Source organism: Aspergillus ochraceoroseus (assembly GCF_002846915.1).
Source record: "Aspergillus ochraceoroseus IBT 24754 chromosome Unknown P175scaffold_7, whole genome shotgun sequence".
In the NCBI taxonomy this organism is placed as follows: domain Eukaryota; kingdom Fungi; phylum Ascomycota; class Eurotiomycetes; order Eurotiales; family Aspergillaceae; genus Aspergillus; species Aspergillus ochraceoroseus.
In genome coordinates, this window is record NW_024468482.1 from 1745228 (window position 1) to 1772656 (window position 27429).

The window sequence follows — 27429 nt, forward strand, 5'->3', positions numbered from 1 at the left end:
ACCTAACTAACTATAGTTAGTGTATGGGTCCTCGCTAGTTAGCATGTAGTTATGTAGGGTACCTGGATCATCCGTAGATTATACCTCTCTGATTTCTATGACTAGTAGCTACTCAGAGAAAGATCTTACATGATTATACCTTCACAGCAGCTTTAAATTCATCCACCAGCACCTATATAACCTTGTGGAAGACCTCGCGGAGCTATGAATTATACTACATAAGATCTGTCATTATTTGAATGTACTGAGCAGCTAGTATCAAGCCAGGCAGGTAGGGAATCAATTACTTGGAGGGAGCGGGAATAGTTAGATCAGCATGTGGCAGAGGAAGGATTCCTAATTAAATAAAGCCTTCTAATAGGTTAGTAAATATGTTATATAAATATTAGAACTTACAGTCTTATTTATTACTTTAAAATTAAATTCCTAAGTATTATTTTTATATAAGAAATTAATAAAATAACACCTCGAGGTTCTCTAGCGTGTTTTTCATGATCATATGACTAGTCTAGTCTTATTTAGGTCTAGCTAGTTGGCACTATTCTATAAACAGGTAGGTTCCTGCTGATGTGGAGCTGCTATGCCCAAAGAGGCTAGCTGTGCCGTGAGAATGACCAACTGAGCCGTGAGAATAGCAGCACCCTATATATATATATCCTAATTTGGGATAGTCTAATTCAGAGTCACATGATTTCGCGCGTATTTCGTGAAAGAGGGGCGCGGTGGCGCGTCATGTCTAACCTCACGCGGAAATCATATGCGAACTCCATCATAGTAGCAGGGAGATGGGGGACTCGAATGGAAGAGTCTCAAAGTGAGTCGGTTTTAGACGACAATAGTGCGAAGGGGATATAAATATGTGGATCATGGCCCCCCATTCTTTGTCCCATTGGAATTGCAGAAATTGACCCAAGATTTCAAAATACCAAGTAACCTGTATTCGCCTCGAGCTCCCTTAGAGTGAGTCCTTTCCCCTCGTGCGATACCCTCATGCTAATTAAATAAGATAAACCATGTCTCGGCCCAAAGTGTTCTCAGCGTCCGCGCGGGTTCTCTCATGGGACGAGGATAGATCACCCGCCACCCAATCTACCTTCCCTCGCTTGACCCCGGCCACCGTGAAAATGAGCCTCGACGAGCTGAACTCCCGGGTCACAAGCAGCTATCAGATGCTATATCTCCCTGCAGGGCCAGATTGTGCGAAGGACGGTTCCGCTGTTTTCGTCTTCACCGATCTCATAGAATCGGATGGGTTTGAGGGCAAAACGGGTAGCTTCATGACTCAAGGTACGGGAAAGTTTGATGCAACAACGTACCGGGTAGAAGGCACGTTTGAAATTGTGCCTCGCAGTGGGAAGGGAGATCTTGGGGAAATGTTTAAGAAAGGTGGTAATGGGAGCTTTCAGTCCGATGAAAAGAACCCAAGTCAAGTAAATTACAACTTTGTTCTTCCCTAGGTCGGAGCTTTCCTGCTTCTGACTACCTAGCTCAGAAATCAACATCTGGTCAGCAAAAGGATTATGGGGTGATGCTTTAAAAGACTAGCGAGAAATGGACATCTTTCAATGTATCCTTTTTCTGAAAGTGGTAGATAAATAAGAACTTATATAAACACGATATCTATATAATGAAGCAGGAATAGAACGTTAGTATGGCCCAATTGTCAGGATGTCATTAGAGAGGCAACATTGCATCGCAAGTATACGTTGTATAGTGTGCGAAATTCCAGAAATTGCAATGAGTCCTTACAGCCGGGATAAGTGAATAGTACACGGGCTTGGCACATCGGTCTAAAACCAGTGGGCTGGAATAGTAACAAAACGCAATAAAATGAAATTTTTCAGAGACAGTCATTTTCGGGAATCGGAATAGCAATAGTTCAAGTCTTTTGGTATGTCTGCGAAAGCTCTGTTTTGCCCTGCGGGTTCGTCCAGTATACCAGAAGGAACAAAGCACTCACTTACATCCTTATATTATATTACATTAATTAAGCTCACTTATCATACAAGCGGGCTTGTGGTTTAGGGGTATAACGCTCCATTCGCATTGGAGAGGTCCCGGGTTCGATTCCCGGCGAGTCCACTTTCTTTTTTCATTTTATTTTTTCTCTCGTCTTTTTCGACATCCATCAAGGTACCCTTCCTTTTTGTCTTTTTCCTTTCCTTTTCTTTTCCTTTTAACAGTATTTAGTATCACTTAGCTTTATTCCCACTTTATTGTTGTAGAAATCTTTGATTGTTGGCTAGCTGCTGATTTACGTTGATTCCCTCGAGATATATATTTTGAACTAAGTAGAGCAGGGTAGGTATATGGGTTCCTCCCTTCTACTCTAGTTATTTTCCATCACGGATATTGCTCCAAATTAATTCTTGCACTACACAGCAAGCTGTAGCTTACTATGTAGCCAGGAGTGAGCCATGAGGCTGATCAAGAACTACAGAGTGTTTTTCATTTTTGACATGCCATAAAAAAAAGCGCTAAATCTGGAATGTGGGAATACACCTTGTGCCCTGTAGGCTTCCCTTTTGCTGTGGCATCCTCTATTGAAGAAATGAAGCCTCATATCCTGCTGTTTCTTACTACCGGGGATTTATAGGGAGGTGGTCGGAGAAGTCAGCGCACATGACGGCCCTAAAGGTGATGCCTACGCGTGTAGAATACTTGATGTTGATGACGTAGTGTACGGCGTATGCATCATCATCCTCGTAGTCTCCGGTGACGAACTGGTGCATCCACTTGGCGATGGGAGGTGAGGTTGGCAGCGCTGACGAAAAGAGTTTCGCCGGTGCAGCCCTCAACGCTGAAATTGTCGCATCTGCACCCGTTGTCGTCACAGTAGCAAGCCAGCACGCGGGAACGGCCAAACACATCGGCGAGCTCAGGGGTTTCGGTAGTGATGGCCAGCTGCGCAAGGACCTTTGCGTTTCAATCTTTGACAAGGATCTGGGTACGCCCGAGCAGGATATCACAAGATGTCTTTAATGCGTCAGACTTCACAGTGGCAGTCCACACACGTGATGAATCCTCTTCATACTCAGGAGTGTCCCAGATGTCTGGCACGACGCGGAACGCCAACCGTACTTCGCACATTTTGAGAATGCCATCCGCACAAGAAAGCTAAGGAAAGAACACAGAAGCGGCCGCAGGTGGATCGCTAGTCTAGGACCCACGACATTCCTCAAACTGGAATGATAGCTATTCTCGAATAATCTTTGCTAGAGTGCAAGGTGCAACACCCACAAGTTGATCCTGCTGCTGCCAGCTGTTGATGGCCATATCCAATAGTGGATAATGCATCATCATATTCCATCCAGATTCAGACTGTATTGTGGCCTGGCATTTCGCGGCGTTGTTCACCATAGATGTAATGTTATGTCAACTTTACCGTTCAGCTAAAAAGGTGTCAAGACAGCCATTTCTAGCTAATGCAGCATTATACTGGTCCACAGTTTCAAAGGGGAGGATCGCACGGATGCTTGTGATTGTCCTGACTGCGATTCTGTATTGTGCCCTTTTCAAGCTTCGCCTCTGTCTCTTAGGCGTCGGGGGCAAGTCGCTCGTCATTGTTAGACTGCTATTGTCGGTCGGGCACGCATGGGGCTTGGAGGTAACTTTTGGCAGGGTTTTGGATGAAGACTTGGTCAGCTGTATCCAGTCGCTAATTTCTTCAGACCTCATGTTGTTGCTTTCTAGTGGGTTGAGTTCCGGGCCATGAAGCTGCCTTGGTTCGACCGTTGATCTTATGTATTAGGGGATACAGCTCATCGTGGGTAGAACTAGCGCCAACAATTTTCTACCCACGATGAGCTGTATCCCCTGCTCCCCTGCACCCTCGGGTGGGTAGAATCAGAGAGCTCTTTATGTATTTGTCTGACTATAAGAGGTCTCGCTTAAGAGAGACAACAGGTCGCAGCGGTGGTCATCCTAGTGAAGAGACACATAACCATCTGAATCAATATTCATAGGATTACCTATTATCCAACATCTCATATTCATCATATGACTAGCCCCTGTCTGAAAAGGGTGGTTATAGCTGACTGACATGAACTTTTAGACCCCTGTGACCTGCTTTCACCACTTAAGATTAATACTGCACTAAAACTGATCACCACCATAATAATGGAATAATGAATAATATTTATTATAAAAATATTACTACTATAGTGCCTATTACTAGTATATTAGAAGTGGTGAATATTTTATTCATGTTAGGTGTAGCCCAGGTTGGCCTCCGGAATTCCATCGCAAAGCCATTTCGACCAAATCAGGAAGCCGTCCGTTAAACCAACCTGAAGCACTCAGCTTTATAGGTTAAGAGAGCTCTAGTTTCATCCCCTGCAGTTGCATATATACTCACCAGCATCATTTGTGGCATGGCAATCAGCCCCATACTTCAACAGTGCTCTGAGATTGGTGAGTTTATGCCACCTCTATGACGTCCAGGGATTCAACATCCTCAATCCAAAGTCCTGAGATTTCAACGTCATGCTCGCCATCATTGAGAAACTTTATTGTGAGTATTTAAAAAGGAGCTCACCTTGCAGACATAATACTTTGTCCTGGCTACGTGACTACGGACATCTCCTGAATTTCTCTCTGCAACGGCGGAAATCTATGAAATCTCTGAGAAATACTCAATCAAGACACCGTTTGAATATCTAACTAAACCTGGCACAAAATGTTCCAAATTCTTCTGGGTCGCTCAAGCCAGCAGGCAGGAGCCCTGAGGCATAAGCTTCGCTCGGTGCGTTTGCATTCAAGCCAACCCACCACTCCTCGATGCATACATGTACATGCTAACGGCAAGCAGAAGCCATCCGCAGATGGTCACATCCCATTGAACTCCTTGCGACGCCAGGGGGCTGCCTGGGCTGCAGGCGGAGTGGGAGTGGGATCGACCCTTTTCGGTGTCTATAAGCTGTTCAACTCTTTCCGGAGTCTGAAATACATCAAGTAACCGCGAAATGGACACACCAACTAGTTGATATCTAATCAACCAGCATTTAAAATCACGATTCTGATTTCCCAACTCTGAAAAGGATATTTCAACTTCTCAAAACTCTGGATTAGCCTGGGGTTATTTGTTGCATCTAATTTGATATGGGTCTTTCGAGTGCATACTTATCATTCCTTAACCTACAACAATACTATCCTCTGTGATGAAATAGTGCAACAATGTACCGAAAGTAGGTAACTGGAGCTGGGATGAGCCCATAGAGCACAGAGCAGAGGGTAGCAGAGTCCGACCAAGTGGCGAGACGTTGGCTTGACTGCGTTCCATAGTTGATACTACTGGGAGCTCAAGCCACTTTGAGTGCATTTTAGAGCTATAGCTAGCGGTTGATGGTTCTCTATATATCTTGCAGGAGAAGTTACTGAGAATATGGAATGAATAGACTGGAACCCCTTTCCACTTCATGACCGTTTAGAATAATAAAGATTCCTACTCGGTAATAGAAGGAAGAGTATCTACAATAACAAGACGAGCCGTTTAAAACATTACAAACTATAAACCACAATCCGGATACTTTGAGATTGGAGGCCATACAAGGCAATGAGCTTAGAGTGGGAATGACGTCAAGGAGAAGTGGACAACCATGGCCACCATTGAGGGAACCAGAGAACCAGATTGTACATAAATACTAGCAGCCTGCCTTGCTGGTGTTGAATTTTACATTCGTAGTTTATTGCAGAACACTGCACCACTGAAACATGGCGTCCTCCATCAGATCCTGCTCCCAGATCGCTCGAAAAGCCTCTGCAAGCATTGCCTCTCGGCCTTCACTCTCATTCCCACGTCGAACTATAGCCTCCGTGCCGAGTTCCCAAGCCGAGAAGAGACAGAGGGAAAAGGAACTCCTTGAGCTTGAGCGGCAGATTCTGAATCCTGAACGAGCCGAGACAGCTCAGTCCGGGACAGATAACAAAGTAGGCGATGACAGATATGCTTATGACCCATCCACTACCAACCCGGAAATCGAATTCCGCATATTTGAAGAAGCGACACGTATCAATGGTGATATCGATCCTCTGTTTATCAGCCCTGCTAATCGGGACTTCAGCCAGCTGCTGAGCCCGACAGCCGGAGGGGCGGTGCATAACCTAGACAAGACCGGGCCGAGCTCCAGGGGATGGACAAGAAAACACAAAGAGGTTCATATTAAGACTATGGGAAGTGCGGAGTACGATCAATACGAGAGACTTCTCCGAGGCTTGAGAAAAGTTCAGAAAAGGTCAGTCTGTGCGGGCAGTTCTTTAATGATTTGGGGTAACACACTTTAGGGAGAAACTATTCGGATCCAGCGCCGGGAACTCAGAAAAGACTCTTTAGTGTTTCATATACGTGTTGGACTAAGGGATACAAAGGGAACAAGAGGCTGGATGAGAAGTGGACAATTGTGAATCCAGTATATGTAGTTCTCCATTGAGTTTCAGGGCGCTCTTCATCGTTATCCACTTTCGTGGTATCGCGGCCCACGCCGAATCCGGGAATTCAATGCGTTACCAGGTAGCAAATCCAAGTTACATAGCAGCATTAATTATAATGATTGATTATCATGGCGATAAGAGGCTTATGTCAACTCGGGGAGAGAGAGAGAGAGAGAGAGAGAGAGAGAGAGAGAGAGAATCATGAGCAGAGGATTGAAATAGCGACGTCCTGAAGGGAAACACTATGCATGGAGTTAAACTCCCCATTCAACCTTCAATAGGTTCTTCCATGTCTCGAAATCCATTTCTTCGCCGTCGACGAGCATAGCTCCACCCTCCACCTTCTTTGACCGCGGAGGAATATAAATGAAATCCTTAATGTGTGTCGAATTGCACCTGTTGATTGCCATAGCTTGATCCCTAAGCAGCTTCATGCAGTCCTCACAAAACCCCGTGTCGAAGCAGATTGGACACAGATAGTAGTTATCCATTACCGGAAGCGTTTTACGACATGGGCCATCGCAAGTGATCCCACCTGAATCCTCATCGGGGGTTTCTTCCCCTTCATGACCTCCTGTATATTGTCCAAGCGCATATGCGATGGCAATCACATTCTTAGAATCTCCAGCAGCTGCCAGAGCATTCATCAGGTCGAGAAGTCCGAAAACATCGTTCTCTGGGTCGTCATCAGACAGAATCTGAATACCCCGTTTGACGGAGGGTTTGAACAGGGCTCTGGCTTCCGCTTCCCGCCCGCATAGCCGGTAGTATAGGCCTAAAGAGATCGCGCGTGCGCTGGAAATAGTCCACCACACGGAGTTGTTATCAGTGTTGGCTTGCTTTACGAGCTTTTCAAGCTTTGCTGCCGCGGCTTCAGCTTCGGGAGTGCCAACCCCAGCCTCAACAGCGACACCCAAGAAGTGTCGAGCGAGTTTGTATGAAGCTTCTAGCTTCGTCACGCCGATTGAAGTCTCGTCTTTCGACGACGCGTATGTGTTCATGATCTTTTCCCATCTCTTGACGGCTTTCGCCTGATCATTTAAGAATTCACTATAGATTCGAGCGAGAGACATGTCTAGGTGAGCCGCAATGACTGTTTTTGCCTCCATTCTCGCCGCTCGTGCGGCCGTACGCCAGGCCGCGACCATAAAGTCCAGGTTGTTAGTAGCGAATGCTGCGTCCGCGGCGTAGACAAAGTAGACTGAATCTTCATCTGGATTATCCCAGAGAGACATTGTCAGCATTGAGTAATCTGCACCTTCAATTGGCGTATTTTCTAGTGTCCGAAGAAACTCAATGGTGGTTTCGTGCGACTGCGTCTTGGAATGGTGTTGAAGGAGCACGTTAATACACTTGTCGCAGTACTCAATATTGTCATATGCCTTGGTGTAGACCTCAAAGCGCTTTTCCAAATTTCCAATTTCCTTGTAGCAGTCGCCCATACGTTCAAGACATAGGTGGAGAGAACTCCGAAGCTCTTTGTCGTCTGGGTGCTCCTCGATGCGCTTTAGTATAGCCTCCACGCATTGTTCATCCAAGTCAATTGCGTTTTGCCATTCTTGTCTCGCCACATATGTACGTGCCATGCCAGCTTTTGGAAGCCAGTTGTCCGGGGCAAGTTCAATGGCCTTTGCGAAAAAATCTAAAGCTTCCTCGGAATGCTCGCAATTGCGCAGAACCATCGCACACCGTTGATACCAAAGGGCATTCTTCTCAGTGCCGCCAAACTCGGCCGCCTCAATGATTTCTTCAGCTGGTGGTTTGAAGGCTTCCGAGAAATTCCCCTCCTTACCTTTCGAGAAGGCCAGATAGCTCCAAACAACAGCTGCGACGGGAACTGGACCCCATGCGTCGTCGCCAACCCACTTCTTAATACAAAACATCACAAGCGGTTTGAACGTCGTGATAGGGTCGTCCTCCGTGGAAGCGATGAAATCCCTCTCCTCTGCGGTCAACGACTCAAGGACTTCCTGATCCTTCCACCACTGACGAACTGCTTGGATGCCAGCCTTGGTGGAAACCCAGCTGCGTTGCCCAACCCAGTCGGATAGCGCTTCCTCGGATCTGAATGCATCCAGTAACAACTTGGCAATCTCTTTCTTATCTTCAAGGGAAGTCTGAGAAGGTGATACATTGAGGAGGTGGTGGGCCCAGTTCTGGGCAGCATGCGTGAGCATACCAGTATCGTCGGCCTTGCTTGCAAATTCTCGATCTGTGAATATCCTCAGGAAGGTTTTTAGGACATGAGCTTGAGCCTCGTGATAGTTTACACCAACAGCGATGCGATCTTCTCCCGAAGAAACTTTGCCCTCAGTTTCATCACGGAAGAAGTCGCCAATAGATGCGTGGCAGAAGGTTACTGTAGTAGTGCTCTTTTCGGAGTCGAAATCGGTGGAGTTTTCGACATCCTCGAAAGCGTCCTCCTGCGCGCTCAGCGCCTCTTTCTCATCATCTGAGTCGTCCTCCAACCCAGCATTCGTTGCTAGATTTTGCAATTCAGCCGTCGTCAGGCCGTCCAACCGGTCTAGGTTGAAAAACGATGCAAACTGCCTCCGGAGTGCTCCTTCGGTATAGATCATCCCATCGCCTTCCGGGGATTTCAGCTTCAGGATTGCTTCGATGATTGATAGAGTCAAAGGCTGCTGCGAACAGGTGACCCACAGAAGGAGTTCATTGAGGTATTCCAGTTCTTCATCGTTTGAGCTATCGGAGAAACTTTCCAGGACGTGACGAAGCATATCCTTGAGACCTTTCGGGGCTTGGTCTAATGCCTTTCGCATGCTGCTTTCGTTTCTTTTTTTGACCAGCTCCTGTAGCATGAGGTTCACCCAGAGGAACATGCCCTCTGCCCCGGCGGCCAACTTCTCCACAATCTCTTGACGCATCTTTGCCGACACCCTCCGGAGAACAACCGACTTCTTGATGCTAGCATGGATGTATTGGTTGATATCACCCGAGTTCTTATTTGTGGTAACATGGATAGTGGGAACTTCTGTCTCTAGACCCTCAAGTAGTTGTTCACTGATATGGGGTCGACCGACGATGGCAAGGTGCAGACGGGACTTTTCTGGAGCATCATACAAGTCCTTTGCCAACCCAAGAAAGATTCTCCTCTCTTCATCTAGTGCTTCATCCACAGCATCCAGGAGGATGTACACATTACTGTCGACGTTTGTCCTTTTTAAGAAAAACTCGACAAAGAGAAGGCGCCATGCGCTTTCCAGGGAACCGATCCTCTCGTAGTCCTCAATGGTGGCAATGTATTTCTGGTATACTAGGTCGGTCTTGCTGATTTGGAAGGCAAGGTCTCGCAAGGCCTGGTGGAGATTTCGCGTGTCCGGATTGTCATCCTTGAAGAAGAAGAATCCCACGGAAATTATCGAGGTGTTTTCAACGTCCTGTGGGTACTGATCGCGCAGAAAAGTAATAATATTCGTTGACAGATAGGATTTCCCTGCCCCAGGATTACCTGAAACGAATATGATTGGCATATCCATGTTAACCCAGCCTTTAAAGATGTCCTCCTCTCGGATCCAGTCTCCCGTGCCTGGTATACGGGCCTTGTTGATCTTGTCGTACCAATCCTGTGCCGAGTCTGTCTTGGATGGCTTCAGAATATGTTTGACCAGGTCCTGCTGGGATTTCTCGCGACTTTCGCTACTGTCCTGCTTGGTCTCATTCACCGATACGATCAGAGTACCCAGCATTTCTTGCACTTCATTGACTTGGACACTCATCTGGCTCACGGTCATCCCTGTCTCCATCATTGTGGCATTGGTAGTGTTGACGGTCACCGAGATGTCGTCCACAACCCGTCCGGTTCTCTTCGACTCGGTCAGCGTTTCAGCCCCGACCAGGCCGGCTTCTACCCTGGTGAGTTTGTCGAGTTTCCCCATGGCCGCTTGTATCGCATCATCGTTACCCAAGAGGATATTGCGTGTGAATTTGAGAAGCCGTCCTCGTCGAATGGTCTTAGTAGCGAGTGCAAAGATCTCGATAAGGGTCACGAGCACGTCGCTCAACTTGTTGCTCAAATCCTCGGAGATTGCTTCTTGACTGTACGTTTTGAGCCGGATCGTAAAGTCCTACTATTGATTTAGAACCGCCAATGCGCAATGCCCCTCTCCTGACGATTTTCCACGCCATCTCACCCCCTCGAAGAATGGACGACTCTCTCTTACCTTCAAGGAGCCCATCAAGTCTTGAATTGCATCGTATGACGATGAAACACCCTTCGCAGCACCCATGAGGTATGTCACCGCGCCGAAAACCAGACTGCTAGGTGGAAAGACCATCGACGCCCCTCCGGCCGCGAGGTTGCCGAACAATTCGACAGGAATGAGTGCGGATTGCAAGGCATTGAATATGACGCCACGCTTCTCTCGGAACTCGCGAAAGTTTTTATTCCTCGCATCAATTTCTTTTGTCAGGTCGTCTACATTCTGGATCTTTGCGAGGAACTCAACATCAAGAGATTCATCGGTAATTTCCTGGTATCTCTGGATCGCCCGCGCGTAAATAGCGGGGATCTGGTTCTTAGGAGCAACCACCATTTTTGTGATTTATCTAGATGCAGCAAGAATAACGGTTGAGATGCATGATATTTCGGGACAGATAGTTCGGTAAAGGCTCGACAATCTGACCCTGCATGAGGGGTCCTCGCTATTTTTATACGCGGCTGGCCTTTAGGTAGAAATGAATTGGACTTTAAGCCGTCCACCAGCAGTTTCAGCCGTCATCATGCCACGCACGCCGTCCTGAATCTAGCGAATCAGCCCTGACCGTTTCCTTGTGTATGTACTTGGGTGTGTGATTTCCAAGAACTAACTAGTAGTTATTATCTGCATGCTCACTCATCCTCAGCCGCAGCTGACCGAGGTGGGGTTAAGTTGACTGAGGAAGACTCCAAATATGTTCGTACATATGTATCTATTATCACCGTTACCAGCGGCATGCCCGCGCCTTCGCGAGCGCTAGACTAGCTATAGGTACCTGGGTAGGGTTCATTGAGCCCATTCTTGAGTGCTATTGGAGTAAAAGGTGGGCCTCGAATCCGTAGCGCAGAGGAATTTTCACAACCTTCACAACCTTACCGGCTTAAAACTTGGGATAGTTACATAGTCAATATCCTATTTCTAGTTTCTAGATATGCTAGGAACTCCCAGGGACAATCTGAACCAGAGCAGGTAAAACGTACATGTAGCTGTTCTATTGAAGAGTACTATGAGGAGGTATCTAGATCGACAATGCTTTCAAAACACAATCAAGCCATGCAAATTGATTTTCTTTCTTCCTTATTTCCCTGGCGCCGTGTAGCCGGTCCCGATTTCTCTCAACTCGGAATTCTTTTTCTTCTGTTGTCGGATAATGAGCCACAAAGCAGCTATGATCAATGCCAAACCAGCAACACCTCCAACAACACCGCCAGCAATCGCCGCAACATTGGTCTTGGACCCGTGGTCCGCTGCGCCCGGTTGAGGTGTAGTATCGTTGGCGCCCAATGAATTCGTGGAGGTGGCGGTTGCTCCGCTGGTGGTGGTTGTGGTACTGGTGACATTTAAGGTGGCTGAGGCTTCGGGAGAGGCGGTGGTGGTCATGCTATCCACGGTTACTAGCATTCACCTTACTGTCAGTCCGGTCGTAAGCGCGTGGGATCACAAAGCCTTACCGAGAGTGAGCTGGGTGCCGACCAAACTGCGGTAGATCGAGGTGGGATTGTCAGCGTCCACGCACCAGGCCATGGTTGCAGACCATCCCCCAGACGGAGACATTTGGTATATTGTTGTTGACACGCAAGGGTTATCATTTGCGCTGAGAAGCTTACCGTGAGCCAGAGTCCAGTTTGCTTGAAAATCGTTCGGTCTCTTCTTACCAGGTTACCCTCTCCCCATTCTCATACACCATCATACTCGCGGAACATGTTTGTCTGAAACCACAATTCCCTCGACTCGCTGTCATACAGCAGATTCCGTATGTACTCGATACCAAAAACTCATATTCAGATCCGCAAACGATTGTTCCCACTGCAAAGTCATCCTGTTAGCAGAGGCGCAGGTCGTGATTCCCGCAAGTCCATCCTTACCCTCGTTGTTTCCGCTAGGATAGTAGCCCACAACGCTCACTTCATTCGCTGGCGGAATGAATGTGGTGGTAATAGCAGATGCGACGACGGTCATTTTTGGCGTGTCTAGCCTGCTCGATTCAGTCTGATATCTTGGATTTCACCAGTAATGGCAGCGACACCGAGGCTGCACAGGATGGGTTCAGTCTGCGGATACAGGACTTTGTGCAACACCACGATTTACCAATTAAAATACTCTTCTTTCTGTCTTGAATAAAACCCAGCTATCGACTTTAGTATGACGTCTTCAGGTTGTAAGCTCGAGAATGAATTGATATCCGGGCAGCTGGGTTGAAACGACGAAGAGAGTGATCAGGGGAAGATCTATTCTTCGGGCAGGAAACACTTCCCCCATTTTGAGGGAGATGTGACTGCGCCAAAAGCAAAGTCAATAGTGATCTTTTTTCTGCATCTTCCTGTCCTGGCTCTCTATGCTAGAGATGTCGATTGGTTCACAGTTCCCCGTTGTTGCCCTAGTCGACGCGAGCCTCGTATTCAGCCTACGCCAAAGCGTCTTCAACCAAGTCTCGTGAATGAACTGCCACTTTCCTCCCATTGGGGGCCAAAGCTGTCAAATAGGACGACCTCATGAGGCTGAATCTACTGGGATTTGGTCCCCTCGGAAACTGGCAGGATCTGGCGAGACCTGGTCGCGTCTTCACTTCGGGGGAGAAATGAACCCTTATCAGAAGACTGTTAAAGATCACGAACATGAAAATATAGACTCTTACCGAAAGATATTTGGTCTGTATGTTAGTTCAGTTAATACTCTATTTAGGGGTTATGCTTATGTTTCAGTCGAAGTATCTTTTGAATCCGGCTACAAAAATACGATGCTGCGCCTTGTTAGCTGGAACAGAGCATTCTCCACGACATAGATACAGAATTCGAAGTTCATTTAGGGTGGTTTAACATTTATGTCGATTTTGATGCGCCAATCATGTTGGCGTAGCCCTACCCTAGCAGGCAAACAGTGAAGTGAAGCTAATATACCCAAAGCCACAGGCAAAGGTGTCCTCTTGATCCCATGAAAGCGTCGGAGGTCTGCCTTTTCTCTTGTTATACAGAAGACTACAAGCGGTGACACAAACCAAGAAAGACAGCCTACTATAAACGGGCAAACAAAGTCATTCATCCAGAAATTTGGGAGAAAACTACGGAGTACACATACACAAGGAAACATATTGGTTACACCAACTCTCCGGCATATTTCTGAGGAGTACCATTAAATACTCGGAATAACCCACCCCCCCCCCAATGCTGAGAGTGAGGCAATGATTTAGGATGGCAGCATTTCTTGCAGCAGCTTTGAACCCTACTAACTATATTGGCGGAGTCAGTTTCCATCCTGACCGGGACATTCAAGATCTGTCTGAGAAGGTTGTGTTGGTGACAGGAGGTAAATCAAAGGCCTCATACATAAGCGAGATAATAATGATGATTGCAAAACAGGGAATACTGGGCTCGGAAAGGAGACTATCCGACAACTGCTCAAGCATAATCCACGTCAAGTATTTCTCGCCGCTCGGTCTGAAGCTAAAGCAAGGAATGCTATCGGTGAACTGGAATCCGGTACTTCGAAAGGTCTCAAGATATCCTGGCTTCCCTTGGATTTGGCGTCAAATACATCGATTGAAAATGCAGTGAAAGAATTCCAGGCCCAATCCTCTCGGCTGGATATCCTCATTCTCAACGCTGGTGTGATGGCACTTCCACTGGGAGAAACGGAAATGGGCCACGAAATACAATTGGGAACTAACTATATTGGCCATTTCTTGCTCACAAGACTGCTTTTGCCGATTCTCTTGAAAACGGCCGAGGAGCCGCAGTCTGACGTCCGGGTCGTTACGCTTTCATCAATCGGGCACAATCTTGCTCCTTCATTCTTGACGATTTTAAATCAAAGACGGCTTAAGGATACCAACGCCAACACTCGGTATGGAGCCTCCAAGGTGGCTAATATTCTTTTTGCAGCAGAACTTGCCCGACGACACCCCTCGATCAGGTCTGTTTCTGTGCACCCCGGGATTATTTTAACCGATTTGTATACGCCATTTAGCGAACAATCGATCTTAGCTGCCGCGAGCACTAGGGTCATTGGCCTATTCGCTTCGTCGGTGTATGAAGGCGCACTTAACCAGCTGTGGGCGGCCGCTGGGGCGAAAAGAGAGGAACTAGTCAATGGAGGGTACTACATGCCGGTTGGGATCCTGAAATCGCGAAATAAGTATGCCAGAAGTAAAGATATGGGGAAGCATCTATGGGATTGGACCGAGGCAGAGTTACGCATAGCCGGAATTATCATTTGAGACCGCAAGACTTGGGTTGAAAGATGAACCTGGCTACGAATATACCTTTAGTACACTTTAAGTTATCAATCCACTTGCTTTTCAAGTGATGACGTTCTCGACTGCTGGGCTCGCCACGGAAAGCTAATTCCAGGAATAATCGATAAGCTAAATAACGTAGTAGTCGAAGATGAACGGCTGGTATAAATGTTCGGGAAATACCCCCGCGTCTAAATGAAATGGTCTCGATTCTGTGCAACAGGCAACACTACTACTACTAGATCCTCCCTCTGAACGAGCTACTCGAACCCAAACATGTCAGAAGGTTCGTCAGCCTGAGACCAAAAATCCTACCAAATCTCACAGCTGCTAGCACCTAAGCCTCATCAGAAGGAAGGGTTCATGGAGAGGTTCTTCCACCACCATCGCGAGGAAGCCAAACGAGAGGATGAGCAACACCAAAATACACAACAACACAACGAGCATGGCAAGGAGCCTCAACATTCCAAGGAGTCTAAATTGGATAAGTTTAAGGACTACATGCATGAGGAAGAGGACCTCGATGAGGCTGGACAGACTTATGCTGGGCTGATGTGAAGATCCTCATCCAGTGTTTTAACTCTTTGACCAAGGGTTGTTTTAGTGTCGTCCAAACAATAAGCATGTTTATCATTCATATTTGATACTCATCATCTCTGGGAAAAGAAAGAATCATGCTGTGGAAAGAGGTCCATGAGCTGGCATGCGTTCCTTGATGGGCAAGGGAACGAGTATGGCATGAAAGCCTCGGTGTGTCTTTCCCTCCTGACCATAAGTAGCTGTCGTCGGTCAAAATGTATTCCTAGACAGTAGCACAAAATGCATTTTCTACGTACGTAACGAAGACTGGTTCTATCGGGTGCAGACTTGTCAGGAGGATTCCTACCACGGCCCACCTTCTTTCACTTGGTAATCTCGCCTCTAGTTAGGGGTTTTAAGAGTCGATGGGAGGTAATCTTTGCGGGGCAAACATGCTTATAAAGCTGTTTATAATTCTTACTCTAGAAGATCCATATTATAACTTCAGCATGAGTCAAAATCTAGATCAATTGGTTATATGCTGGATGCTGTATGATGTCATCACTGGGACGCTACAGTTTTCCCGGTCAAATCTTTGGACAGTCTTCTCTCAGACCATAAATTACCGCCCCAAGAGACTATTTAGGGGTGAACATGTACAGATATAGCATTGCTATTCCTGATCACTGTTTAAGGGGTTTCCGGTCTGGCATTTGCATTGGACCACGATTCCCTTCTCCAACAATCTCTCTCGCAAGAGGTGGAACCCAGAGCTTTTGGAGTCAGAAATACAAACAAAACATGAGCACTCGCGCGGGCAATCCACAAGGCGTTGGCGCGCCGCTCACCCAGTGCGCCACATTCCTGGTGCTGTCGGTGGTGAAGGGTGGTCCTGAAGCTGTGCGGACGGTGCGCTCCACGCTGGCGGGAATCGATGACCTGGCAAAGAATGTCAGCTTTCGAGGTCTCAACTCTTCATTTACCTGCACTGTTGGCATAGGGAGCAATATCTGGGACGACCTGACGGGCCTTCCTCGTCCATCCGAGCTACGCCCATTTCAGGTGGTGAAGGGTAAAGCCCACACAGCGGTGTCGACACCTGGGGATCTGCTCTTTCATATTCGCTCTGAACGAAGAGACTTATGTTTTGAGTTCGAGAGGCAACTGTTAGACAAACTGGGTGATTCAGTGACGGTCGTTGATGACACGACTGGGTTTCGGTACTTCGATGTGCGCGATCTTCTAGGTTTCGTCGACGGGACAGCAAACCCCATCGGGCCTGCAATCCCAGACGCTGTATTGATAGCCGAGGAGGATCCGGCTGCTGTGGGGGGAAGTTATATTGTGGTCCAGAAGTACCTGCACGATCTGAAAGCGTGGAAAACACTTCCAGCGGAACAACAGGAGAAGATCATTGGCCGTACCAAGCTGGACAACATTGAATTAGAGGATGCTGAATCCGGTCAACAGTCGCATAAGTCGTTAGCGACGATCGTGGAGGAGAATGGCGAAGAACACGAGATTCTGCGTGACAACATGCCCTTTGGTTCTCCCGGCTCAGGCGAATTCGGAACATATTTTATCGGGTACACAAGGCGATTGTGGGTAATTGAGAAGATGCTAGAAAGGATGTTTGTGGGCTCTCCTCCAGGCTTGCATGATCGTTTGTTGGACTTTTCCACGCCGATGACTGGCGCAACGTTTTTCGCCCCATCTGCCAGTGTACTGGCTAACCTTGAGAGTGACTAAGAATGGGGTCTGATGGACGAGTTGAATATGATGCTACAGTGAAAGTTGCAATCATGCGAGAATCCAGGGGGTATACCGGGCCAGCAAACGGGTAGCGTCGGGTATAGAACCAGACTTGTCAATCCTAGAGCTATCCAAAGAGCCCTTCGAGCACCAATCGTTCAGACTATACTGGGATTTAGTGCTCATAGTAGATTTTCAACGTTGTAGCGTGATACCCAGAAGATCCAAGCCCTGGGCTTAGATGAACTTCTAGAACAAACTAGCTGCGGGCTGTGTTATTTTGTCTAGGTATGTTTCCAAGTCAACAGGGAGCATTACATTAGCAGACTGATTTCATTTTTGTGCTGCTGTGGCTAATTTCTTGTACTGTTCCCGGATGAGCTTAACAAGGAACTTGGTACAATTTTAGCAAGGCTAGCCTCGATTTCCAACCTCGTGAAACAGGGCGCCGATTTACCTGTTTGACAGATCAACTACCATATCAGAAAGCTTTCTGAGGACTGCAAACCAAGGTGGGATGAACTTTTAAAGTTAAAGTGTGAAACTATTATCTTTGTCACTATAGCTTTTAGCAGCTTAGGCTCTCTTCCTGATAAGGAGTTCTCCTGGCTAGTCATAAATCTAGAGAGTTATATTAAGAACAGGGCCCTTCCTGCCCATTGGATTTTACGGGACCAGATTCGGAAAGTTATATCAAATACTCTAAGGAAGGATAATACAAAGCCTTTTCTTGCAAGTTAGTTTACAGCGCTGCTATTATAGAGATAGTACTAATTATATTTAGAGTATAACAAAGAGGAAGTAAAGTAATATGAGACTCCAGTAGTAGCTTCTGCAGGAATCTATTCTACCCACTCGGTCTCAGCTGGGGGAACTAAAGCTAGGGGTAAGATCCTTTCTTGCAAGGCCATAAGCAGAGATAAGGCTCACATGGAAAAGATAAATGCCCACTAGAAGATAATATGACTACGATATCTATTACTTATAGAACAAAGCATCCTCGGATCTATAAATGTACGGGCGAGAGAAATAAATAACATAAACTACCCTCGAGCGAGAAAAGAGATAAGCAAAGAGAACGAAAGAAAACTATATATATAAATAAGTAATTTTTTTGAGCAGAAATAAAACACGTGTACTTAAAACATACCTGCCACCAATATTTTAATCTTGCCAGAGCCATTCAAATCAGCCGTCATGAATAGCCGTCTTTGGAAATAGGAAAGAAGTCAAAATATTAAGACAATAGGATGCATAGCCAGCTTGTTTCCAAAGAATGATACACAAGATGTTTCGTTCACCATATAGTGTAGGCATAATAAAAGCGATCAGTTAAATAATCTCTTTTGCATGTAGCGGGCAAAATGAACATATTCAGGCTTGAAAATACACACTAGCTCCCCGAATATAACAGGTATACCCTGGAGGAATCTCATAGGATGTAAATTCAGCTATATTCTCTTTAAATGTATGGCGATGTTCTGTTTTCTCATTGTAAATAGAGAGGTATTCGCCTTTAAAGTGTATAATTCTCGTGCTCGTAGGATGTGGGGGAAATCGGTGACTAGGAATATCCTTTTCTTCTTGCCCTAAAAGAGCAGCTTGACCTCGCTAGAGGGATAGTGTTAGTGATATATTAAAGTTTAGAAGGGAGAGTGCCTGACCTCCATGAAGGTAATAATGGAGTCAAGGCTAAAGCCCTGAGCTTTGAAATTTCAGTGTTAAGGTCCTAACACGGTTATGATGGATGATCATAAGTCTGTAGGGGCCGTATGATATATGAGAAATCTGGTAACAGGCAGATATTTTAATAGTAGTGAATATTTATTAGGTATCAATGCATGTTGACATTTTCTATAACAAAATTATCAGGACCAGGTAGTGAAGTTGAATACCCCGCCTTAACAAGATTTGGGAACAGTTGGCAAGCTATGCCTAAAGTAGCCAGCTCAATTCTTAAAGGGTTCCCATCAAAACATGGTGAAACCTCACTGTTTGGCCCTATATATGCTCTATCACAAAAAGAACTTGAGACCTTGCGCCATTATATTGATGAAAATATCCAATATGGCCGAATTCGACCATCAAAAAGCCCAGCTGGAGCTCCTATCCTTTTCATTCCAAAGAAGGATGAGCCACATGTCGCTGGGGCAGCCTCTGTTAGACTCAGAGATTGTTAAACAATAAATCTCAGTTTGAGCTTGTGAAAGGTGTACAGGTTTACCAGGTACAGAAGCAGCTGACTGGGCTGTCTGGGATCGACTGAATCGAGAAAGATTCGTGCCCCAGTCTGTTGTGATTCTCACCAGTAAGTCTGATCAAAAGGATCCAAGATGAGGATTCAAAAAGTCAAGAACAAATATCAAAAATTGGCACGGCTACTAGTCTAGCTCACTAGAGCTTGGATACTGAGGGCATCCTCCCATACAAAGGCAGACTTTACATTCCTAGCAGTGAAAGCTTAAGGATAAAGTTACTCAGCCTATACCATGATGATCCCCTGGCGGGCCACTTTGGAAGGCACAGAACTGAAGAATTATTGAAACGAACATTTTATTGGACCAATCTACAAGATAATGTTACGAAATATGTACAGGAATGTCCCACCTGCCAAGGTGTAGTGGCTAGAAAGCACAAGCCATATGGAGAGCTGAACTCGTTACCATTTCCCCAACAACCATTCGAAGAATTATCTATTGTGAACCAATATACGGTACATATGTACTACCACCCCCGAGTTGCCTCTGGTGTAGGCAACACTACCGCTCCCTGGGGAGCAGCGTCCACCATCATCATTACCGTTGGGGCGGGTGCGGGCGTCACCACAATCTGCGCTCTGTCCAGTGGGACCATTGTCACAGGTGGGATATACCAATCCCGGTCACAGGCCGTCCACACGGGATCAATTTGACGAACCTCCTCCGGGAGTAGGACCCATGGCATGTAGTCATTGCGAATTATTGTACAGGTGTCGCTGTCTGGGATTGGACACTGCGAACCACCACGGTACTGCGGCCAAGGAATCAGTGCTTGAGTAGATTGGCCGACTTCGTGCGGCATGAACTCGGCGAAGTTGAATGGATACGCAGTCCCAATAATTGGATATCTGGCGTTGCGATGGCCGCGCACTGACGATACATCCGTGGGATTCACAGCGATCACGGTGTTGCTGTGATCTACGCCACACTGGCTTCCCGGGTGCGCGCGGCGGTTACTCCATGCATATATGGACGTGAAAGAAAGGTAAATGGTGGGGGAGACGAAAGTCGAGCCGTCGACAACCGCGGTGCTAGGTCCCGACGCTGGGATTGTAGTTCCGTTCTGCAAGCACAGGTCTCCGTTCGCCGTAGTCACAGGCCAATAAAACAGGGTTGCCGTTCCAGGGAGAAAGTGACAATTCGAACACGGGTTTTGTTCTGGATACTCGCGGGTCGTCTGCGGACAGTCCCAGGGTGCAATGGGGCTATTGGTATCACCTGGCGGGACGGTTGTAACGGATGAAAAGTACGCGCTTGAGAGACTCGAATATGTTTCCCAAATCGGAATACAGTCTCCCGTTTGGAGGGTGCAGCTCGGTACGGGGCTAGGTGCCCGATAAAGGGACGACTGGACGGTGTAGGTGGAATAACCGGTGACACAGGGCCCATTGCCAGGGTAGTAGGCCGTCGCTGTTTCACGGGGGCCTAGGGCACGTCCCACTCCGTCACAAAGCGTCGTCAGCGGACCGGAATGCGTATTTGACCAGTCCTCGGGGGAAATCGATGTCCTACATGCCCCTTCGCTCGTAGTGAACGACTCCAGCGAGGTTATTATTGCCGTGGGCCCTAGGGATCGCAGACCGGACGAGCGACCGGCATACTCAACAAACGCCGCATCGCACCAAACCGCGGAGGCCTTTGGACCTGTTGTTGGTCCATACAAATAGTTGGTTGAAGTTGGCCAAAACACGGACGTATTGGAAATAATCAGCCATTGGCCGCTGGTGGTTCCTTATATGAGTCAGTATCACCAACAGCCCATTGTTTCGGCTGGCACCATATGGGACGAACCGCCATTCTGGCCAGCAGCCAGACCAAATAGCAAGGGTAAAAACAGCATGGTTGGGAAAATGGGGTGCTTGAGGAAATGTGTGTCAGCCAGGGGCAACGGAGCTTGTGCTTCTCTTTTATACCAGCACTCCGTAGTTCGATCTGTTGAGCTCAAATTTCAGACTGTCAGATTACATGGGTTTATTGGATGCGACTCATGTATTTGTCTCGGATCTGCAGATGCACTGCAACCTGGCACCCTAGGCAGTTTATGAGATTGGCCTTTGTCCTGGTCTAGGTGAGACGACAGCAAACTCACGGCGCGTCATATCCTAGCTTCTTGAGCGCTGGAGGGAGCGAGAGGGGACATGTTCAACATAGCAGCTCGAAGGCTCATAGGGGAAAACAAGCATATCTCCTCAACACCGATAGTGAGCTAGTAGGGAGAGACAATCATGGCCTCGGGGCTTTTTATAGGCTGTTATCTCTCTCAAGACTAAGATTCCAGAAGTAATCCAGGGGTTGTAAAGCAATGAGATCCCTTCAGAATTGTATGGGCCCACAGTGAGAGAAAGCGGAGTGTAGTTATTCGGACCATACTATCGTAGGCAAGGAAAGGGCTGAGAGCGATTAGGAACATCCTTCCCCTATATTGCAGTAATGTTATTATTTATCCAGGGGGGCTTTTTTTCTTTTCTTTTTTTGATATTAGTTTTGTCAAACATTAGGAACAGACATTGTATCTCCAAGATAGGAAACCCTCATAACATCAACCAACCAAGGTACATAAATCCCTTATCTGATTGAATAGGATATTGGGGACCAATATAATACTGTATCAGCTAGAAATGACCGTCTTGACACCTTTCAAGTTTTAGCTGAACGGTAAAGTTGACAGAGATCAGTCTGCTGTACTCCATATCCTCCTCTAGGGCAAGAACGAAAGAAAAGAAAAGAAAGACCTTTGCTCGCGGATACGGAGTGGTCCGGTTCCCCGAGTGTCGGTAGAGGAACCACCGACTTGCCGATACAATATTTCGCATCCGGCCTGGCCAAAGCAATCGGAGCGCATTGTGATACGAGTCGGGTGGCTGTTAACCCGCCAGAGATGGGTTGATACTGAGGTTACACTTGAGCATTAACGGTATTTCTTGAATGGCAAGATTTATTAAAGGGAATCATCATGTTAAAAAAGGAACATGCTAACTAGTACATCGGGGTCTATCTATTTATCAAATAATTGGCCGCCAGGAGTATTTTGATGCCCATAGAAAAGAAAACAAAGAGAAGTAATTGAATGCGTTCAGGCTTGTATTTTAGGCTCGACATCAAGTTGATCTTCCCACGAGAACTGTTCCTTCGCATTGGTATAGTCTCCCGGACGCGTAGACCCGTTTGGGATGTGAAAGCGCTTGTCGATGCGACTGAAAGTCAAGAGACTTAGCAGGAGAATCTCCAACACGAAGTTGAAGACATAGAAACAGGCCTTCGAGTCAAACCAGGCGGGGTCGGTCACGGGGCGCGGAGGGCTCCAGTTGGCACCGGATTTAAAGCCAGCAATCAAAACACACATACACGTCGACAAGGTGACAATGGCGATTTTGGCATTCATGCTGCCCGCTCCGAACGTCTCCTCGTCCTTAGATCGGGGCAACAGAACCGCCACGCCGAGTTGAAGGAGAGGAAGGCAGGCGAAGACGAGCATATAGGTTAGACCAGCGAGTAGAACATCGCGACAGGTCGCACGGGTGTCCCGATTCAGAGTGTACAACGAGACCACAATCGAGGTAATGAGCATGATAAGCGAGCCAGCGATCAAGATAAACGAAACTTTGGTGCCCTGGCGTACGAGCGGGTGCCAACCAACATGGGGTTGCTTGGCTCGGAGAATACGCTGGGAGAGGAGGATATTGATAATGTAGATCAGGAGAATCCCGGCATTCACAAAAATCTGGGCTGCGATGGCCAGGCGAACATTGTGTGGTCGGTTGGCCCATGCGATTCGCAAGACGAGGGTGGTGATCCGTGCCATACAGAAACCGAACATCATGCCAGACAGAACGAATTTGTGATCTCTTCGCCGGTTCTTCTGAAATATCGTCATATTGGTCGCGGCAAAACCGATATACAACACAATAAAGACAGCACACACAGGAATGTCGGGCGTGATGGTTGCAAGTCCACCCAGTGCAGCAGTGGTGGAGGCATAAGGACCGTCTCGTTTCTCCAGCACGGACGCCATTTGTTGTATAGATCCAACTCCTCTCAGATGGTTATGGAGGGTAATCGTGGGGGTCGATTGCTTCGAGAGTTGCTGCGAGAGTAACTGCTGAAGAGGGAAAAGCTGCTTTCCATTCTTGGTGCATTGTATATACAAAGGGCGCACGTGTGAATAGTGAATAATCGGCTTCGGGGTCGGCGGTTTCCCAACGCGAAATCCCGGTGTTTTTCAGCCTGAGACGGGACTTGGAAGAACGGTCTTTGAGTTTCAAGCAGAACCTTCACTTCAGCAAGATACAAGATTCAAAGGGGAAATGGGATAGTATACCACGATACCACATTAGGAAAGGTGCGGCCTGGGGCACCGGTCGCGAAACGTGACAGGCCGTCCGCGGGTGATTCTTTTCGTCCGCATCTCCGTCTCCTCTTGAGCATCGAGTGAAGAGAAGTGAAGTGAACTCAAATGATTAATGGGTACCACGGCTCTTAAACTTGAATCTCTCTCCTTAGATCCGTCGCAATTCTCTTGCCGCATGATTGGAAGATTCTCGGAACTGGATCTCTTCCACGTGGTGCGTGATGCTCGCACAGCAGAACGAGTCCACTCTGCGGAGAGGGACCAAGAGCTGCACTGAGTGTATGTGGCTGTGCTTTATCATTCTCTTTCCAGGTTAGCCGGCTAATTACTCGCAAAAGGCAGGAGGCGAAAAGTCCGTTGCGTTCGTATCCCTGAGGATGCGCCAACCTGTCGGCAATGTACGGAGCGAAAGACCGACTGTCTTGCGCAAACATCATCGGTGTCCCGTCGCCAGCGGCAGACGCATCGGCTACCGTCGCGATATCGTATTTCGCAGTTAGAGTCCCAGGTGAGCCGGCTGACCAAGATTGTCACCAACATCGAAGCCAAACTCGGAGGCAAGCTTTCTCTCGGCCTCGACTCAACCCCAAGCCAGGGCCCTGGCTCGGATGACTCCGATGGGGAATCTAGTGCGTCGGAAATCCTGAACGCGGAAGGACCATCGCATCTGCGGTCTCTGTTTCAGAATGACTGGCTGAGTGTCGACACGCGTCGACATGATGAACAGCTACAGGAACGCCGGGTTAAAGCCTCCGCTCATCTATTGGAGATTGCGCGACCAGCGCTGCAGAAGCTGATTCCTTCAAAGGAGGACACCTCTGATATGACCGTATACAATTACGATTGGCTTAATATGCTCCACATGATGATTCCACAACCATTCGCAGCCAAGTCACAGCAAGAAATGCTGAAGCATTACGAGGAGATGTGCCAACCAGATGTGGACGTGATCAGTCTGGCTTCCTGGCTTTTGACAGTAGCCATAACCGCTCAACAGTTTCCCAGATCCAGCGGTAATATAGAATCTCCGCCTCTGAGCTCGCAGAAGCGACTCGATTTTTCCCGTGCCGTCTCAGATACCGTAGAGAATCTAATTTTAACCCATGACCGACTCGTCGGTACCGTTCAAGGGCTAGGGATGGCCATACACTTTATTCGGCTGTGCGTCCTTTCTTTTACCTTCCTAGTCTCAATCGATAATATTGCATGCTGACCACAGCTAGGCAAATGGGCCGTGGAAATTTTCAACAGGCGTGGATTAAGCTGCGCCATGTTATTGCGATCGCGGAGCTAATGGGACTTCCGAAGACATCGCAACAGTTTCCCACAAGAAAGAACAACGGGTCAGAGGATGATAGACCGTTGTCCCATAAACTGCAGTTATGGGAACTAATTTGCAATATAGATAGACTTCTGGGGATGGTTATTAATTTACCTCCAGGAACCAGGCGATATAGGATTGGGAAGTCTCCACCTCTAATGGTCAACGGCGTTGTACAACCCCGGGTCTACGTGAGCAGACTGATGGATGCGGCGTTCAAGATTCATGACCTGGAAGACTTGAATGCGGTGCAAGGTCCAACCCCAAAGATATACACTTCTGCCCTGGAGATCACTCGTGAGGTTAGGGAGCTTGCATCTCACACGCCCAAATCTTGGTGGGCTATCGGTGGTGAATTGCAGCCCGACCATATTGTTCAACTCCTCCATTACTGTGTTATCATGAGGGCTCACCTTCCGCTCGCCCTACGGCAGGATCAAAGCGAAGAATATCTCTACAGTCGGTTGGCCTGCATGGACGCTTGTGAGTCTGTTGCACAGCGATATCAATTCGTCCGACAAAGACTCCCACCGGGGCTATTTACATCACGACTTCTGGATCTTCAGGCATTTACCGCCACCGTCGTCCTGCTGTTGACATCTAACGCCTGTCCATCAGTGGACCGCCGCAGCTTCCAAATTGACAAGGCTCGTCTCGAGGGGATCGTGTCAGAGGTGATCAAACTTATGAGTGAACGATCAAAAGACACGTGTGGCTCTGACTTTGCAGAACGTGGGGTCCATACCCTTTGCGCTCTGAAAGAACTCCTCCAGCAAGATGAGAGTGCTGCACATGTCCAGGAACTGACGTTGAATGTTCCCCTTCTTGGAAAGGTTCATATTTGTCGCAACCCCCTTACATCGCGATTGCCTAGACCACATAACCAATCTTCTTCTGAAGTTCTCTCGCACCCATACGCTCGGAACCCAGGAGATCAGGTTGTGCCTGCAATACGTGATGACCCCTCTTTGTTGATCCAAAACGATCCCCCGGGCGATGCCACACAACCGAGCTCCTTCTTTCAATGGGACCAGCTCTCCTGGTTTATTGAAGATACCAATGAGAATCTATTGGACGATGCTACCATGACCGAGACGTTGGATCAAGGGGTCATGTGGCAAAACGCCTTCTACAACACGCCTTTTAGCTGAATAGTAAACGTGAGAGAATACCTTTACCTCACCGGGAAGACGCGTAACCAGATGATGCACCCTACGTGGCCACCAACAGATATCGCGCTTCATATGCGGGAGAAGTTGCGGAATCTTTACCTGCTTGATGAGTTCGGTGAGGCTCTTGAGCCCTCAACACGCACTGGTATTACCTACATATTCTGCACATAGCACATTAAAAGACAAGCAAGGAGACTACTCAATTTCCCACTAATAGCAACCCACGTGAAAACAGTGGTGGAGATTTTCGAACCATTGTCGCGGAAGGGTTGTTTTGACGAGACTGCTCCAGTCCAAGGCAGCATCCGAGCTCGGGGTTACTATGGCTCTATATTGCCCTCGGAGCACGCCAAAAACGCTGCTGCCCGCCGTAAATGTCATGAGGCATTGACATTGACACACCTCCCCTCCCCTTACCTGTCTTGGTTGTTGAGGTCTTCCGAGGCCGTTTGATCTCTTCTTGGTCTAGAACCAAGCTCTTGCGCAAAAACGTAAGTATAACTCCTAAATCACCGATACATTTCCTGTGCGCAGAGATATTTGCCGGCTGTATGATACTGGGCGCAATGTTCCTGCAGTGTATTTGGTATTCAGATGCAATGCGTCGCGACTCCTAGGATTATAATATGTTGGAGAAGCCTTCCACCGCTTCACCTTTCTATTCCATTCTACCTTCACCATGCAAACGCTAAGCGACACGCTGGCCAGTATTTATTTCGCCAACTCACCTTCACCTTCTCCCTATAATATTATCATTCTATAAAGAAATTCATTACTTTACTCTTATCTGGTTATTATTCTTGATCTGATATATTACCTGAGTCAGGGCTGCTCAACACTATTTTAAAGCCTGGGTGGGAGGGCTACTTGATTTATCAAGGGGTTTTCTTTCTATATCCAGCAAATATTACAACAAGATGATAACTACCACATCTCCAGACCTACCCTGGGTCATGAAGAAGGCGGTTCTTATTTCTATACCTCATTCTGCAAGCCTTTGTATCCTCCATGATATAAATCCCAACTAAGGATCTATCTCCCTCAAGATTAGAGCAGATCTCGCTAACATGAGGAGTATATTATGGGACCGGACATTAAGTATCCTTCTAAAAAGAGTTGAAGAATGTGTATTATTATTAATAAACAACAACAACAGCTAACTACTTACTATTCTCCTCGATT

At 47.4% G+C, this 27429-nt stretch overlaps 14 protein-coding genes and 1 non-coding gene across 15 annotated transcripts; 9 read left to right on the forward strand and 6 right to left on the reverse strand.

Moving 5' to 3' along the window:
• The first annotated feature begins 759 nt into the window (after positions 1 to 759).
• P175DRAFT_0525731 (uncharacterized protein) lies at positions 760 to 1784 on the forward strand. The gene is made up of 2 exons (XM_040899427.1): positions 760 to 960; positions 1007 to 1784. Exon 2 carries the CDS (start codon positions 1014 to 1016, stop codon positions 1455 to 1457), a length of 444 nt encoding a protein of 147 aa, XP_040750396.1. The 5' UTR covers positions 760 to 960; positions 1007 to 1013; the 3' UTR covers positions 1458 to 1784.
• Positions 1785 to 2010: 226 nt separating this feature from the next.
• On the forward strand, positions 2011 to 2082 carry P175DRAFT_0t110. The gene has a single exon. It is a non-coding gene; the product is annotated as a tRNA-Ala (tRNA).
• Positions 2083 to 4566: 2484 nt separating this feature from the next.
• P175DRAFT_0342054 (uncharacterized protein) lies at positions 4567 to 5059 on the forward strand. The gene has a single exon (XM_040892887.1). It carries the CDS (start codon positions 4679 to 4681, stop codon positions 4955 to 4957), a length of 279 nt encoding a protein of 92 aa, XP_040750397.1. The 5' UTR covers positions 4567 to 4678; the 3' UTR covers positions 4958 to 5059.
• Positions 5060 to 5859: 800 nt separating this feature from the next.
• P175DRAFT_0411969 (uncharacterized protein) lies at positions 5860 to 6231 on the forward strand (the record flags this gene model as incomplete). The annotated part of the gene is made up of 1 exon (XM_040893057.1): positions 5860 to 6231. A coding segment is annotated over one exon (372 nt), but the record flags the coding sequence as incomplete, so codon positions are not given.
• A 46-nt stretch (positions 6232 to 6277) lies between these two features.
• Positions 6278 to 10777, reverse strand: P175DRAFT_0503820 (uncharacterized protein). Its single transcript, XM_040897707.1, has 2 exons — positions 10611 to 10777; positions 6278 to 10514 (listed from the first exon to the last, which is right to left on the reverse strand). Exon 2 carries the CDS (start codon positions 10323 to 10325, stop codon positions 6684 to 6686), a length of 3642 nt encoding a protein of 1213 aa, XP_040750399.1. The 5' UTR covers positions 10326 to 10514; positions 10611 to 10777; the 3' UTR covers positions 6278 to 6683.
• P175DRAFT_0342358 (uncharacterized protein) lies at positions 10420 to 11118 on the reverse strand. Its single transcript, XM_040892890.1, has 2 exons — positions 10611 to 11118; positions 10420 to 10517 (listed from the first exon to the last, which is right to left on the reverse strand). The coding sequence occupies exons 1-2, from the start codon at positions 10980 to 10982 to the stop codon at positions 10515 to 10517; spliced, it is 375 nt and encodes a 124-aa protein (XP_040750400.1). The 5' UTR covers positions 10983 to 11118; the 3' UTR covers positions 10420 to 10514.
• Positions 11119 to 11967: 849 nt separating this feature from the next.
• On the reverse strand, positions 11968 to 12844 carry P175DRAFT_0342248 (uncharacterized protein). Its single transcript, XM_040892889.1, has 4 exons — positions 12512 to 12844; positions 12302 to 12452; positions 12163 to 12240; positions 11968 to 12055 (listed from the first exon to the last, which is right to left on the reverse strand). Exons 1-4 carry the CDS (start codon positions 12603 to 12605, stop codon positions 12028 to 12030), a joined length of 351 nt encoding a protein of 116 aa, XP_040750401.1. The 5' UTR covers positions 12606 to 12844; the 3' UTR covers positions 11968 to 12027.
• A 990-nt stretch (positions 12845 to 13834) lies between these two features.
• Positions 13835 to 14859, forward strand: P175DRAFT_0495338 (uncharacterized protein; the record flags this gene model as incomplete). Its single annotated transcript, XM_040896074.1, has 2 exons — positions 13835 to 13949; positions 14003 to 14859. The coding sequence occupies 2 exons, from the start codon at positions 13835 to 13837 to the stop codon at positions 14857 to 14859; spliced, it is 972 nt and encodes a 323-aa protein (XP_040750402.1).
• Positions 14860 to 15153: 294 nt separating this feature from the next.
• On the forward strand, positions 15154 to 15435 carry P175DRAFT_0534799 (uncharacterized protein; the record flags this gene model as incomplete). Its single annotated transcript, XM_040900173.1, has 2 exons — positions 15154 to 15163; positions 15212 to 15435. The coding sequence occupies 2 exons, from the start codon at positions 15154 to 15156 to the stop codon at positions 15433 to 15435; spliced, it is 234 nt and encodes a 77-aa protein (XP_040750403.1).
• A 475-nt stretch (positions 15436 to 15910) lies between these two features.
• P175DRAFT_0503826 (Dyp-type peroxidase) lies at positions 15911 to 17163 on the forward strand. The gene has a single exon (XM_040897708.1). It carries the CDS (start codon positions 16198 to 16200, stop codon positions 17143 to 17145), a length of 948 nt encoding a protein of 315 aa, XP_040750404.1. The 5' UTR covers positions 15911 to 16197; the 3' UTR covers positions 17146 to 17163.
• Positions 17164 to 17613: 450 nt separating this feature from the next.
• On the forward strand, positions 17614 to 17889 carry P175DRAFT_0406221 (uncharacterized protein; the record flags this gene model as incomplete). The annotated part of the gene is made up of 1 exon (XM_040893029.1): positions 17614 to 17889. A coding segment is annotated over one exon (276 nt), but the record flags the coding sequence as incomplete, so codon positions are not given.
• A 537-nt stretch (positions 17890 to 18426) lies between these two features.
• Positions 18427 to 19003, reverse strand: P175DRAFT_0342056 (uncharacterized protein). The gene is made up of 2 exons (XM_040892888.1): positions 18813 to 19003; positions 18427 to 18759 (listed from the first exon to the last, which is right to left on the reverse strand). Exons 1-2 carry the CDS (start codon positions 18816 to 18818, stop codon positions 18523 to 18525), a joined length of 243 nt encoding a protein of 80 aa, XP_040750406.1. The 5' UTR covers positions 18819 to 19003; the 3' UTR covers positions 18427 to 18522.
• An 869-nt stretch (positions 19004 to 19872) lies between these two features.
• P175DRAFT_0511408 (uncharacterized protein) lies at positions 19873 to 21246 on the reverse strand (the record flags this gene model as incomplete). The annotated part of the gene is made up of 2 exons (XM_040898586.1): positions 19873 to 21137; positions 21198 to 21246. The coding sequence occupies 2 exons, from the start codon at positions 21244 to 21246 to the stop codon at positions 19873 to 19875; spliced, it is 1314 nt and encodes a 437-aa protein (XP_040750407.1).
• A 1023-nt stretch (positions 21247 to 22269) lies between these two features.
• P175DRAFT_0559831 (uncharacterized protein) lies at positions 22270 to 23679 on the reverse strand. The gene has a single exon (XM_040900942.1). It carries the CDS (start codon positions 23416 to 23418, stop codon positions 22480 to 22482), a length of 939 nt encoding a protein of 312 aa, XP_040750408.1. The 5' UTR covers positions 23419 to 23679; the 3' UTR covers positions 22270 to 22479.
• Positions 23680 to 23817: 138 nt separating this feature from the next.
• On the forward strand, positions 23818 to 26392 carry P175DRAFT_0559834 (transcription factor domain-containing protein). Its single transcript, XM_040900943.1, has 3 exons — positions 23818 to 24033; positions 24093 to 24915; positions 24978 to 26392. The coding sequence occupies exons 1-3, from the start codon at positions 23976 to 23978 to the stop codon at positions 26224 to 26226; spliced, it is 2130 nt and encodes a 709-aa protein (XP_040750409.1). The 5' UTR covers positions 23818 to 23975; the 3' UTR covers positions 26227 to 26392.
• The last annotated feature ends 1037 nt before the right edge of the window (positions 26393 to 27429 follow it).